At 52.8% G+C, this 13,841-nt stretch overlaps 4 protein-coding genes across 4 annotated transcripts; 2 read left to right on the plus strand and 2 right to left on the minus strand.

Annotated features, from left to right (window-relative positions):
- Positions 1–553: 553 nt before the first annotated feature.
- Positions 554–3,565, minus strand: PHYSODRAFT_325503 (hypothetical protein; the record flags this gene model as incomplete). The annotated part of the gene is made up of 1 exon (XM_009521373.1): positions 554–3,565. The coding sequence occupies one exon, from the start codon at positions 3,563–3,565 to the stop codon at positions 554–556; it is 3,012 nt and encodes a 1,003-aa protein (XP_009519668.1).
- Positions 3,566–3,829: 264 nt separating this feature from the next.
- On the minus strand, positions 3,830–4,345 carry PHYSODRAFT_325504 (hypothetical protein; the record flags this gene model as incomplete). Its single annotated transcript, XM_009521374.1, has 1 exon — positions 3,830–4,345. The coding sequence occupies one exon, from the start codon at positions 4,343–4,345 to the stop codon at positions 3,830–3,832; it is 516 nt and encodes a 171-aa protein (XP_009519669.1).
- Positions 4,346–5,514: 1,169 nt separating this feature from the next.
- Positions 5,515–9,016, plus strand: PHYSODRAFT_325505 (hypothetical protein; the record flags this gene model as incomplete). The annotated part of the gene is made up of 6 exons (XM_009521375.1): positions 5,515–5,642; positions 5,716–6,109; positions 6,467–6,568; positions 7,772–7,943; positions 8,010–8,122; positions 8,261–9,016. The coding sequence occupies 6 exons, from the start codon at positions 5,515–5,517 to the stop codon at positions 9,014–9,016; spliced, it is 1,665 nt and encodes a 554-aa protein (XP_009519670.1).
- Positions 9,017–9,333: 317 nt separating this feature from the next.
- Positions 9,334–9,969, plus strand: PHYSODRAFT_325506 (hypothetical protein; the record flags this gene model as incomplete). Its single annotated transcript, XM_009521376.1, has 1 exon — positions 9,334–9,969. One exon carries the CDS (start codon positions 9,334–9,336, stop codon positions 9,967–9,969), a length of 636 nt encoding a protein of 211 aa, XP_009519671.1.
- Positions 9,970–13,841: the final 3,872 nt, after the last annotated feature.

Raw genomic sequence — 13,841 nt, forward strand, 5'->3', positions numbered from 1 at the left:
AATGAGTCTGAATTTATGGTCCAAATACCCAGAGAATCATTTTTGGAACTCCGGGTCACCTGCACTCAGGGAGGTGAACTCTGAGTCATCGTGCGGCATTCTGGTTTTCCGTGCGGCACTCTGGGTAACAAGTCTGCTGCATTGCAGGCTCGCGTGTATCTCCACAAAGCCACACCTATAGCGGGTTTAGCGGCCTCCTGTGCATGATCATGGTGGTAGTGGGTTGATTATCAGGGTAATTTAATCCTCTGGGGCACTCTGAGCCACAGCAAGATGAAGTGTACTCTGGGATACATTCTCCAGAGACACTTTCCGCCAGACTTTAGGCACTCATCGTAAAGGAAAGTCCGCGGCTGGACTGAGTGTTCTCTGAAATCCTGGGCGTGCACTCCCAGGATTCACACTTCCAGCCAGTTGGGCCCATCTGCGGTCAGGCGCTGGATTCATCCCGAGAAATCACTTCTCTCCCACAGTCGCCATCCATGTCACACGGGTACAGCCGCGCCGTATCCAAGTCATCCACCAATCAGCATCCGATACAAACTCCAAGTCATCAGGTGACGGCACATCGTCGGCAATTTTCTGGGGACCGCCTCGTGTCATCTGAATCACTCCCATCCAGACCGACAAAAGCACGTCCAGTCCGGCGAGGCTTGAATCGCCCCTGACCAGCATTGTCCGCACGAAAATCGCGCGTCCTGGATGGAGGGGTATCGTAACCCCCCCCCAACGTCACCTCTTCATCCTGTTCCAGGGCGAACTCCAGATCCGGGATCCGCTTGAACCGCTGACTCTTCAGGGCCTGCTTCAAGTCTGAATCTTTCAGGCCCTTGATGAAACGCTTGACGTGATGCGAGACGTCCTTCCTGGATGACCGGTAGTTGATGCTAGCCTTGCCAGCCGCGTCGTTCAGGCGGTAGAAATACTCCAGAGCCGACTCGCCACCCTTCTGCTTCATCGTATAGTAGCGTTCAGAGTCGGAGGTCCTGGCCTTGAGATACTTCTTCCTGAACTCGCTGGCCAAGGTCTTCCAGTCGTTCTGGACCTGCTTCGGGAGTTGCCCACGCCAGTTGCGGAACGGGGATGACATCTTCATCTTGAGCTCGCTGATCCGGGTCCGGTTGGACCAGCCTCCCTGGCTGGCCAGGTTCGTGAACCTTTCCCACCAGCTTCGGCGGTCACCCAGGGACGCCTTTTCGTCGAACTTCTCCAACGCACTCGAGTTGACATAGGGGTGGATCGTCAACGAGGTTTCCCCCGCCTTGATCTTCCTGGTCGAGGCGTCGACCAGGTCACCCCCGTCCAGACTGCTGTCAGAATCACTTGAGCTGGAGTCGCTGTCGCTTGAGTCAGAGCTGCCTGAACTGCTTGACGACGGGTCTTCATCCTTCCGGGTCTTCTTCCTGGATGGCTTAGGCGGGGGCCTCCTCGGCGGCGGCTTGGATCCGGACTTAGCGGGACCAGTCCCCTTGGGCACCTCTGCCTTCGTCGCCTTGGGCACCTCTGCCTTCGTCGCCTTGGGCGTCGGTTCAGCCTTAGGCACTTGGATTCGGGGCTTAGTGCTGGAAGTAAGCCTGGCCAGATCCACTTCCGGGATGGTCGCACGAAGTTGAGCCTCGGCGATGTTCTTCGGTCCCGGCTGTGCACCGTTACTGGTGATCTGTCCAGTACTGACGCCACTCCTCGTGGTTGCCGATTCAGGGTTTGGCTCCTCCGACTTAACCGGGGTTGCCGAATCAGGGTTGAATGTCGTCCGACCAGTTTGAACCTGAGTGGATGTTGCTCGAAGGTCCCGAATTTGGGACGCTTGAAAACGCCTCATGTTCTTCGCAGCTTCTCGCTCGTTGTCTCGCTCGGACTCCAAGGTCTGGTACCTCCGCTGGAACGCGTCCTGCTGGGCGTCTAGGATCCTCTGCGTCTCCGCGGCCCACGCTGCGCGCTCGGCCTCCATGCGCGCCTCCACCTCGGCCTGTTGTTGCTGAACGTAATTCAGGGCATCGGTCTGGCGGCGTTGACGGTCGGCCAGGGCGGCCTCGTCACGAGCGGCCTGGACGGCGGCGTCCAGGTCTGGTTGGACCGAGTCCGGACGGGGAACTCCAGCCAGGGCGGCGGCCATCGGACGTTCGGACTCCTGGATCCGGTGTTCAGTCTCTTCTAGCTTGCGCTGGGCGTCGGCTTCACGCTGGATCTGGGCTTCCAACGTGGCCTGCTGGGCCAGGGCCATGCGATCCAGGGCAGCCTGAAGGCGCTTCACTTCGTTCATCGTGGTGACCGCAACTTTGGCCACCCCAGACGAGATCGACATGTACGACCGACTGGACGTCGTGGATCCGTGCGAGTGTCTCGAGCGTCCTGACCGGCTTGACCGCCTGGACGAAGACCTCCGCTTCGACTTCGAGAACCGCTTTGAGGAACGTCGGTGACGACGGCTCCTGGCGCTGCTGGTCTCCGACTCGCTGGACGACTCCGAGCCTGATTCAGACTCATAGCGGTGCCGGCGGTGTCTGGACGAAGACTTGGTCCTAGATCTGTCCGTCCGAGATTTGGAGGTCTGAACGGACTCGGCCATCTCGACGTCATCCTGGTCCACCTCGACGGCGCGCTTCGACACGACACGCTGGGTCACGTAGTAACCCACCGCGCCTCCACCGACCGCGAATCCAGGACGGCCAGCCTGAATCCACATAGTCATCGGACCGTACGTCGGGGGCGGCATGTCGGCGCCAGCGCTGAATCCAAGTCCGATCGAGGACGAGCTCGCGGAACTGTTCCTGGATGGGTTGGATCCGGACGTCGTTCCGTACAGGGAGGCCTCCGGGGATCGAGAAGTACCGACCAAGCTCGGGACAGGGTCCGAAGTCGCATACTCCTGGATCGGGGCGGTCTTCTCCACCTGGACGACATCACTCCGACTGGAGGTCCTGGGCGACGGCAATTCAGACGGGTTCGACGTGGACGGCAGCGACGCACGCGGCGGCCGGGCTGGATGGTGTTGTTGGCGCTTCGGTTCAGGCTCGCCATCGGACGACCCTCCTGGACTCCTCGCCGGACGAAGACCAGTCCGCTTGAGGCGGAGAACGTATTCACCGCCGAGTAGGCCTAGATCGTATTCCGTCATCAATAGATCTCCGTCTTGATCTTCAGCGTGGTAGTCCTGGATGGATGCTTGTTCAGATTCAGGAGTCTCTGATGCTTGTGTTTTCAGGACAGGGATGATCTTGAACGTAGCACCGACAGCAAACGAACGCCACTCCACCAGTTCCAGTGCCAGCAGACGCAGTACGTCCTGGATGACCACTCGCAGCTTGGCTGGAGCGACCTTGGCCGCTCTCGTCCTGAACCAGACCGGAACCAGGTTGTCAAACCTGAATCCAGCCTCGAACAGCAGAGCTTGCAGGATGGCCATGCACTTCCGCGGCGTCAGCATCTGGACCGGAACCTGGACAGCCATGAGATCCTGGGCGGTGCTCAAGTCCCGACGGTCGAGACGAAGTTCCGCGATCCAGCCTCCATCCTGGTCCTCCAAGAGTGCTCGCGCACTGAGGTACCTGGATGTGGTCAACATGGCGGCCATCCAGGGCTGTGCATCCGGCTTGGGTGTCGGCCATGAGTACTCTACAGTGGGCGGGGTCACGCGTTCGGACTCCACCCGCTCCCACCTGGACACTTGCTGCGCAACGTACGCCTTCTCCTGGACCTCGGCGAACCTCTGGTCAGGGGTTCCCGACCGAAGCGAGCCTGGATCCGGAGCTTGGTCCGGGACGACTTGATTTGGGGTCGTTTTGGTCGAAGCTTCCTCGACCGAGGATTCAGGGTTCGTCGTGGTCGCTTAGGCGGACGGCGAGGTCTCTTGCGAGTCCTCGAGCTCGTCCAATTCTTGGACAGTCGGCAGCGGCTTGTCTTCCAGGTTCGGGGCCTCCTTGGCCTCCGCATCTTGATCCAGCAGCAAAGAGTCCGAAACTCGATCCGCCGCCGGGGGCTCAACCTCATCGGCGCCTCCCGCAGACGCCTTGGCGGACTCATCCTGGACGGACTCACCCTGATCTTGGCCAGTCTTCGTGTCAGGATCCTGGACGTCCGGCTCGCCATCCCGGGACACTTGGTGCGCGTCATCCTGGACGGACGGTGCTGGAGTCGGCTGCTCCTCCAACGACTTGGCCTTCGCCTCGCGGGCCGCCTTGCGCTTTGCAGCGCCTGCCTTCCGAGCAGCCCGGACAACCTCGTACAAGCTCGCGTGCTCCTCCGGCGGCAGCCCCTGAGACCTACGCGACTGGCGTGACGCATCACCGCGTCCCTCGCCATCGCGTCCTTCCTCGCGCATGTCATCTCCGTTTCCTCTCGCCATAAACGCTTCGGTCAGAGATTTAGTAGACTTCGCAACCTCAATCCTAGCAATAAATGTAACCACAACTCAGTGAAGTCCCAAACGATTCGAATCCGGGCACGCGCACCAGCTGAGGCGAGGCGGGTGAACACCTTTTGCCGCCCAGGTGTACAGTGGCCCGAAAAGGATCTAGACTTGTCCCCTCGAAACAACCTGGACGAGCACTAGGTGTCGTCCCGGGTGGCGTGTGTTTCTTGTAGAATCCCTTTGGGTGTCGTTTGTCTTCGAACGTGAGACTTGCACTTGGTGAGTTGCGGGAAACAGGATAATATCGCTAGGACCAGGGAGCAGAGCCAACGCACACTTCAGAACGCAGCTTCCACAGCCTGGATCCGGAGAGATAACCTTTACAATACAGAGTTATACACAAATATACAATACACACAACCGTCACTTATTCTTTGGTTGGCCCTTGGACGGTGGGCCCTACACACCAGTCAACAAAGAGGGTAGATCCAGGACACTGGCAAGCCCAAGGCCCTCAATCAATCGCGCACCACCCTCAATCAAGAGGGAAAAAGCCGAATCAATACAAAACACAGTCCTTCCTATCACTCAGTAGCCTATCAACAAATCACTAGGTGGTGACTACCTCAACCGCCCTAGGAGTAGCTTAATATGAATGGCAGTGCTGTACAGGACAAAAACCCCAACTAGAATATGAAATAATGCTTATCAACCCTGGTCGTGCGACAACTCAGGTACTCGCCTTAACTTGATCTGATACTTACTATGAGAGCTCCACACACGACCCTTACGCTGTTAGCCGAGGTGCCCTGAATGCAGGGGAAGAACCGAAGACACAAGGCTCCTTTGAGTCTGAACCAGCTCTGAATAGTCTGGGCCCCAACCGAAGACACTTGCGCTGTACTCGGGAAAACGAACTCTGTTTGGTCTTATCTTTGTAGGCTATCACTAATCGTAACATGCAGTCTTGGAAGTTTTATCTTGGTTTCAGTATGGGTTGTCGTCGGTTGAGTCGCAAAGATCCAGCGGGGATCGGCAGCACAGCTGGGAGGGAGTTCAAGGTTCCATGTGCCGAGCAGATCTTGGACGGTCGGCTTGGTCGGTCGTTAATGTCTTGGGTTTGTATGGTCAGATCTTGGAGCTTGGATAGTCGTCTATTCGGGATGCACGTTGTCAATTCAGGATACATGGACTTCGATCAGGCAGCTTGGGCATCGACGAGCTCGGCCGGGCACCTCTTCGGCTCTTGCAGCATGACTGGCTCGATCTTGGCTGGGGAACATCCGGGCTGGTAGACTTCAGGATCTTCGGGCTTCGTCCAGCCTGGATGCACCTTGATCATCCTGATCCAGGGCGCTATCCAGGCTGTTCCCGCCACTTGGATCCTGGATCCAGCTAGAACCAGGCCGTCAACGTGGGGCTCGGGCTGAAATCTGGAGCCGCATCGTGTCATTCGGTTCGGGCTGCGGGTCGCTCACGACGAGGCCTGTGGGTTACGAGGACCGGACGATCGCCACGGACGGCTGGGAGGCGACCGAGACGAAGATTGCATGCTGGAGGGTCGCCACGAGGACGTGGGTGACGGCCCGAACGGTCACCGAAGCAGCTGATTGGACGGAGGTGGGTAGCCGGAGAACGGTGGGCGACGGAGAAGCTCACTTGAGATCTTGCGGGCTGGAGCACAGACGGCTCGAAGACTTGCGGGCCGAAGAGCTCGCAGACACGAGGAACGGTGCCAAGCGGAGCATTGACGGCTCTGTGAGGCGGGACACGAAGGCCTTTCGGGACAAACATACGAGCGAGGCGACTACAGGCCATCGGTGGCTGGGGCACCTATTCGGAGACAGGGGCAGGGCCGGTGTATACGGAGGACACGAGGAGCAGAGGAACAGACGATCGAAGTTGAAGCACGAAGTTGAAGAAATAAATAGGACGCGAGTCCGGCTACTGACGTGGCCTGTGCGGTGTTTATTGTTTCGTTAACTACACTAACGGACTCTGAGTACGTACCGCAGCATCCACCGGCGAGCAGGTGACCAGAGACCCGTTGCAGTTGTGATGGGAGCGGAGGTGGGTCTTGCCAAATGGTCAAAACTTTGTCGCTTGCTTGGCGAGCGCAGTCGGCACGGCACGGCGCAGTTCAAACCGAAAGTGATGATTGTTGATATGCAGCGGCGGACGCTTGCCGTCGTCGACGCTCCGCCTGACGACTACACGGTCAAACTCTTGCGCCGCGTTAATCTGGGTGCTCCTCCATGCAGGGGACGAGGGGGGGGGGGGCTAGGCTCGTAAGAGCGACAGGGATGACCGGTTGTGCTGCGAGCACCTCACTACAGTAGTCATCGGCAACCACATAACGTTCTTGCTGGTGTGGACTAGCGGCCATCCATATTTCCAGCGTTCGTATTCATACGTAGCTAGCCTTCACGGCAACCGAATGATGTATCCGGATAGCGCAGCGATGGCTTCAACACACTTTCACGCAACATCAAGATCGTACATAAGCGGAGGGGGCGACGACACAGGCAACATTCAGATAATTTATGATGTTTCTCGGGTATTTATTATTGGAAGTGACACTGTACCCACATCAACTATTTTTTATATGCTACCTCTATTTATGAATACCAAATCGTATATATAAATTACCAGACATCAATCAATGCCAAAATCGGATCTCCACCCGGATCCTCTCTTAGCTCTGAAATAAGTTTCAGAGAATATAGCTTCAGGATAGTAGCGACGCTTCATTTATCTTGATCTTTGTATGTGAAGCAAACTTAGTTTTGTTGAGGTTTTGTTTTGGTTTTGAAAACTAATACTTTCACGAACCTAAGCTAAGTTCGCTTATTGTTTTGGTTTTTTGTTCAAACGGGTTAATGTTGTAGATACTTCGTAACCGAAGCACTACCAGGATAATAGGCAAGTTTGTAGCGATGCAAATCCCATACAAAACGTAGTCATTTGGGAGGAGGTGGTGAAGGGAAGCATGGCCACCAGCTTAATTCGGCGCCCTGTGGATTGAATTTCGCAGAGGGTGCTTGTAGCTGGTAGCACTAGAAGGAGAATTTCACGTGTCTTGCTGATTTCAGATCACCAAACAGTTTCTTCTAACTCCGCATGGTTTTAATGCAATGAAAATATATTTTGGAGCCTTTAGACTTTAGATAATCAGGCGGCCATGATATCCGTCCTCCTCCTACCTTTGAGATATCATGCTGTGAGCATGGTATGGAAGCGGACATTAATGACAACGTTTTGATGGTGTTCCGCTCTTCCGTTGCTCAAAATCGCTGTCGTCAAATTGTTATTCAGTTGCAGTAACGTTCGTTGAACCCTTTCGCAGATTTTTGATTGGCTCCCACTGGGCCAATCGGGGGCCTCCCACGCTCATTCCAGAATCTGCCGCCTTGAGGGAAGATGGTCGCGCTTCTGTATGCGATTGCTGGCGTGCCGGGGGCGTTGTTCGGTGTCGAGATCGACACCAATCTGCAGGTGTGGCAGCTGAAGCAGAAAATCATGGAAAGGCGGAAAGAAGAGTTCGTGAAGGTCGCGGAGAAGAACGTGGACCTCTTCCTGGCAAAAGCGGACGGTGGCTAGATGGCGAGTAGCGGCTCCGTTGTGGAGAGTGTACTCAGGGGGGTCGTTACGGCGGAAGTGAAGGCGATGATGGCGACATCAATCGATCTAGGTGCAGCTATTGGTGCAGTTTTCAAAGAAGCCCCGCAGCGCGATCATGTCCACGTGCTAGTGCGGAAGGGCGGCGACATGGTGAAGCTACAGGACTCGCTGGGATGGAGGGAACCTAAGCCACTTTGTGATACTTTTGGGAAAGCCTGGGTGTATCAAGGGAAGGAGGACATATCAGCTATTATCGCAGATCCACTCGCCGATCATTTCAACGCGTAGGCAAGTGGAAATTACGACAAGCAGAATCACGCGATCAACCTCGTATTGAGTGGACCAGGAACCGGGAAATCCCGCATGCTGGATGAGATGGATGGAATTCTGCTCAGAGCTGCTGAACTATCTGGAAACCAAAAGCTGTTGAAGAGGATGAAGAGGAAGAAGAGCGTGTATACGTTCCATGTGACGTTTGAGAAAGGAACATCTGCGAAGGGGTCGTTGATCAACACAGAAGACCCGGACCACGACGTCAGCTACCGTATGCTCTACCAGCTCACGAAAAACAGAACCGATTGGTCCGCGTTTTGCTCTGAAATGAAGCGATTGTATGGCCATCTCCCATTGTCGATTGGAATGGTTATTGATATGCTGGCCGATCTGGAGGGGACTGACGTGGAGAGCATGACCGTCGTTTTGTGTGTGGATGGACTGCAGAAGCTCACGAACAACGGCACCAAGGACTGCGACTTGTACTCAGTGTTGGCTTCAATTTGCAGCTTCATGAACGCATCCAAAGCGTTTGCTGTTTGCGTTTGCTCGGCAACAGTTCAAACTCCTGTCAAAGAAGCGCTGGCAAATTCATCGCAGAGGCGCGTGTTTCTAGTTCCTCCAGTCATCACTGGTGACGTCTTGGGTGCAAAGACGAGATTGGAGAGGCAGTTGGTGGACGATATGGGGGGCATGGCCGAGCTCTTGAGATATTACACGAGATTTTTGGCAAGTACTCGAGCGAACAATTGGAAAAACTGGATCCAGTGAGCATCGTTGAAAAAGTGTGGGTGGCTCTGCACTAAACCTACAATAACTTCTTCGATTATGGTTTTTTCACGTCGTTGGCGAACTGTCAGCAACTGGTCGTCGCTATACTCTCTCGCCGCGTGTACACGATAGGACATTGCTTCGTTGGTGAAGGGCACAGCCTCACAGTGGATGGGCTTCGAAGTCTTGGGTTATTTCGGCTGACTTCTAAGGGCTATGTGGAATGCGCCTTCATCGTTCTTCTTACTCTGATACGGAAAATTGATGTACTGCGAGATGGAGAGGATAACTTTTACGCGCATCTTACGCGTTTCGCAATGACATGGCAGCTATTTGAGAAGTTCGTGGCGTTGTACCGTTGCGTGAAATCGGTTGCCTATTGTGGAGCTCCAGTGAGTCTGTCCGAGTTTCACGTTGGCGCTCGCTTTGGCTGGATCGCTGGCATTGGCATTGGAGAACAGCATGCACGCAAGGTTGTCGAGGCTATCAAGCAATATCCTACAAAGTCCAGTGCGATTGCCCGTGCAATCGCCGGAGGGAATGGCGTGTCGATTTCTACTGATCGCGGAGAAGTTGACATTCATGAGATGGACTCCATTGTCATCAATGGAACCAGTGCTCCAGCTGGAGATCTTTTTTCGCTCGTGCAGCTGATTATCGGCGACCAGCAACAAGCCCCTTGCAACGAAGTTCTTCAATGCAAGCTGCTGCAGTCAAAACGGAAGATAACCGCGGAAATGTACGAGGAAGAGATGCAGAAAGCCGTGGACCAGAACGTGGACGTGTTCTTGCTCATTACGGCAGCGGAAGCAGACTCTTTCCCTCTTCCTCCGCGCTGCGGGCTGGTGTCAAAAAGCGAGTTTGACGAATATTTCGGACTGTTCGCGTGTCGTGCGTACCGCAGTTTCCAGGCACCGAATATCAACTTCGCTTCGTATCATGAGCTGTGTTGAGTTGAACGGAGTGGGTGACGTTACAGCCGGGAAGATCATCCAGAAGAGCCATCCTGCCGTTTTCAAGTATTGGTGACGCAATTGCACGACTCTTTCCCAGCGGCAACAGCAAGGGCGAAAAAAAGGGCCTTAGAGCGACACTGCGATACCGCGTCGCAAGTCGATTTATCGGCATGACGGCTTGCTTTGCTAATGGTAGTCGCTACCAACGTAGTTTTCAGCGAACTTACTCAATCAATCTAGCGTTACTTGCTCGTTACAATGAAGCCTTGGTACGTGTCGTGTAAGACTTTATCAGAGTGTACAGCACCGATCGCCTCGTAATATGCTTGGGTATGTGGTTTTACAAATTGCTCGTATCAAAAAGTCATCATGGTCCACTTAACCAAGTAGAAATGCTCAACACTTCGTCGCTATCGTGTCCACTTACATTCTTGGCCCATCTAGGTTATGAAGTATTTCGCAGTTTCTGCGGTGTCTTGGTTTGAAGGGAGAGCCTGTTGGACGACGACCCCATTATTGTGGAATTGCAGCAATTTTACTTTGATAGCGATCATTTCAAGGAGGACGGGGTTCACAACTAACTTGGCCAATTTTGCAAATTACGGAGGCTCTAGCCTTTGGAGAGAAGACTCTGTGGTGGCTCGGTGTGCTTTATTAGGTACTGCTTCATTATACCCGACAGCATTTTAAGATGGCGAAGAAGTTACTCGCATTCAAACATCCTCTCCCCGACTTCATGGATATTCGATAGAGCAGCAGCCTGCACGGTCGCTGGGAAAGTAGGAGCAGGCGGGTTTAGTATCGAAATGGACGCGAGTGAGTCGGCGGGTCGCTTGAAAGAGTTGAGCAAGGCCAAGCAGTAAAAACTTACAAGGAATGTCGATGCGGACGAGTTACAACTTTCCCTTGCGAAGAACGCAGACTTGATTTGTTTGTATGCGATGTTTGTCCATTCCTGTCAAAGTGGAAAAGCTGCTGGATGAAGAGCTCGCGTCCGACAAACGAATCGGTGATGTGTTTGTACCTTGCCCACAGCATGGAGTGCTTCACGTGCTAATACAAAGCGGTTATACACTGCAAACTCTCGTGAAATCTTTGGAGTGGAGGGAGCCTATGCGACTTTGTGGCAGCCTTGGAAAGGACTGGTTGTATATACGGTGGGAATTAGAACTGTCGATTGGGGAAGGTTTTTGAATGACATCGAACGACATTCACGCTACATTCGTCACTTACCCCCCGTGCGGATTGCATCAAACAACATTCACACAACATCATACAACACTCCATCGAATCCGGTCTGAATTACACTTACAGCTTTTGATAGATGCCTATTCGCATCGGAGCTTCTTTTCCATCTAGATTGATACCAGGTGCCACCAGAGGAAGTGGAGCTCCAGCACAAACATTTTACTGGGATAGGAAGCAACGTTAGTGCTGCTATCGCAGACCAAATAGGATTATATCCGTGGTACATCAAGTCAAACGATGAACCCTCCTGACATCTACTGGTATATTTTATTGAAACCGGTACGACTCCGGTGGTGCACTGAGCCCTCCCAAAAGGTTTATATGCGTGGGCAGATCGAACCGGTGCGCTACCGACAACACTGGTATGAATCAGTACCTATGAACGAAATGAAGTAAATACTAAAACGTTTGTATTTTCTACAAGCTCCAAACAGATCTCAACCAAGATTCGCACTCATAATTTTGTACAGCATTGCCGGTAGACAGTTTGAACTGGCAAATTTCCGGGCAGATGCTGCGGCTGCGAAGCAGGCGCAGGAGATGACCGTAGCTAATAAGAAAATATAATAAAAAATAAAAGAAGGGGTTTATACCAAAATTCTCCTATCCCAGCCTACGCGGAGCCCTAGTATTGTTTGAAAGGATGCAATTCTTGCTACTGCACAGATGTACATGTACGTTGTTCGTCGTAGCAATGGTGTCTGTGACAATTAGAAGCCTCGATGCTGACCTTGAGCACAACTGGTGCCATTACCCAATCTGTTCATTCAGTCCTGGGTACCTTCTCTTTCAGACACATTTTTCTTCTGCATGCATAGTTTTTCAGTGAAAATCTTGTGGTCACCTGAGTTTGCCGTGACATAAATTGTCGGCAGGCTGATATTGTGTGAATCCCCACACCCATTGGAAGGTGTCTGGATGGATTAGACTAGGGCTACGCTTAGGCTGGGATAGCAATTTTACGGGGGCAACCAGAGCTCTCACCACAGCAGTAGTATTACGACGCTTATCAAGGCGTGCGAGTACAACCTCGAAGCTTAACTGCCCGTCGCATTTCTGAGAAAAGATTAAAAGCTAGGATGACCACCGTGTATGATACAAAAACGGATGGGAGACATGTGCAAATCAATCAAAGGATGAATGCCTCGTGTGCGTCCAGTACAGGCAAGCTGCGCTCGATGATACGAGGCCTATGGATGGCATTATGCTTGCCCCTTTTGTAAGACTTCATTTTGACCCGCAGGGGTCCCACCGAACCCATTTATCACGGTGCTGGAATCTCGTAGGACGTAATTATCAAGCTGAACGCTAGAACAAGCTAGAGGAAAAGGCTATCAGCTTTCTTGAGAAGGAAATGGACGTATTAGAATAGAAGCGATGCCATTCGCTTGCATTCCGTGTCCATTTTGGCTTCATCACTACGCGTTCAATAAAATGCACGTAAAAAACACTAAGCAAGTCATCCCTCTTCATAAAAAACACACGGAAGTCCACCATTTGAAGGTCTGCACTAGGACTTCAGCCTTTTCACACTAGATTTTAATCCGCACCCCGCATTTCTTGCCTAGCAAGTGGGAGGAAGAACAATCAGCTTCATCGGCGATACCTTTATGAGAAACCGGAAGTATTAAACATCTTGTATCATAGTTAAAGTGCGTTTTGGTTTCTTTTCGAATTGTTTGTACCCTGGAAATTATCTGTAGACCACGACTTCTACTGTAGTCGCCAAGATGCGCGCCGTACGTTGCGGTCTTGGGGTCATTAATGTAGTCGTGCCGAAGTACATGTAGCTTTGAAATTTTGTGGATTTCTAATAAAATAGCCTGCTCAATGTCAAAGTTTGGAATGATTTAGGGCTATACAACATACATAGAGTAAGTGCCTCCTGTCTCCTGCGGTCACACTTTCGGTCTTGTAGCTACTGCATTGGTACTTCTCAGTTAAAACTCGTGTTGTCCTCATATCGCTCCAAACTTGCTACTTATACGGTATATACATGTACTTTCCAGATCCCATTACCAGGCAGATGCTGCGGTTCCGAAGCAGGCGCACTCCTATAAACTAAAAACAAAACAACAACAGATATGGTCAAATCCTCATATCCTAGTCTTTACGGGGCCCTAGTGCCGTGGTGGTGGGTGGTACTCCGGCAATCGTTGTAGCTGGATGTAGGCGGGTGGTGAGTACGTAGGCCGGTTGCTTGGTTTAGTGGTAGAATACGAAATGGCACGTCCCATGGCCATGCAAGTGCCTATCAGCGGAACCCAGGTAGACACAGCCTGTGGCGTCAACTACAACAGTCAGCCAAAACCATGTTTCGAATTCAGCGTCTTATTGAACCTGATAGAGGCGAACTATGCCGAATAACGTGCGAGCATGTTAGTTTATGAACTTGGTGGCTGTACAGAGCAATCGTTGTAGCCGCATGCACAAGGCAGGTGGGTAGGTACGTACGTGGGTGCCGGCTGCTTTAGAATGCGAAATGGCTGAAGTCATGCACTGACGAAACACGATCTGAAGAAGACAGAAAGCTTGTGACTCGTTACCGCGTCACCAATATAAAGACAGCCAGTGACAAAGGACCACGATACCGGCGTTCGTAGCAGCATGATCTATCGACC

Source organism: Phytophthora sojae (genome assembly GCF_000149755.1).
Source record: "Phytophthora sojae unplaced genomic scaffold PHYSOscaffold_2, whole genome shotgun sequence".
In the NCBI taxonomy this organism is placed as follows: domain Eukaryota; phylum Oomycota; class Peronosporomycetes; order Peronosporales; family Peronosporaceae; genus Phytophthora; species Phytophthora sojae.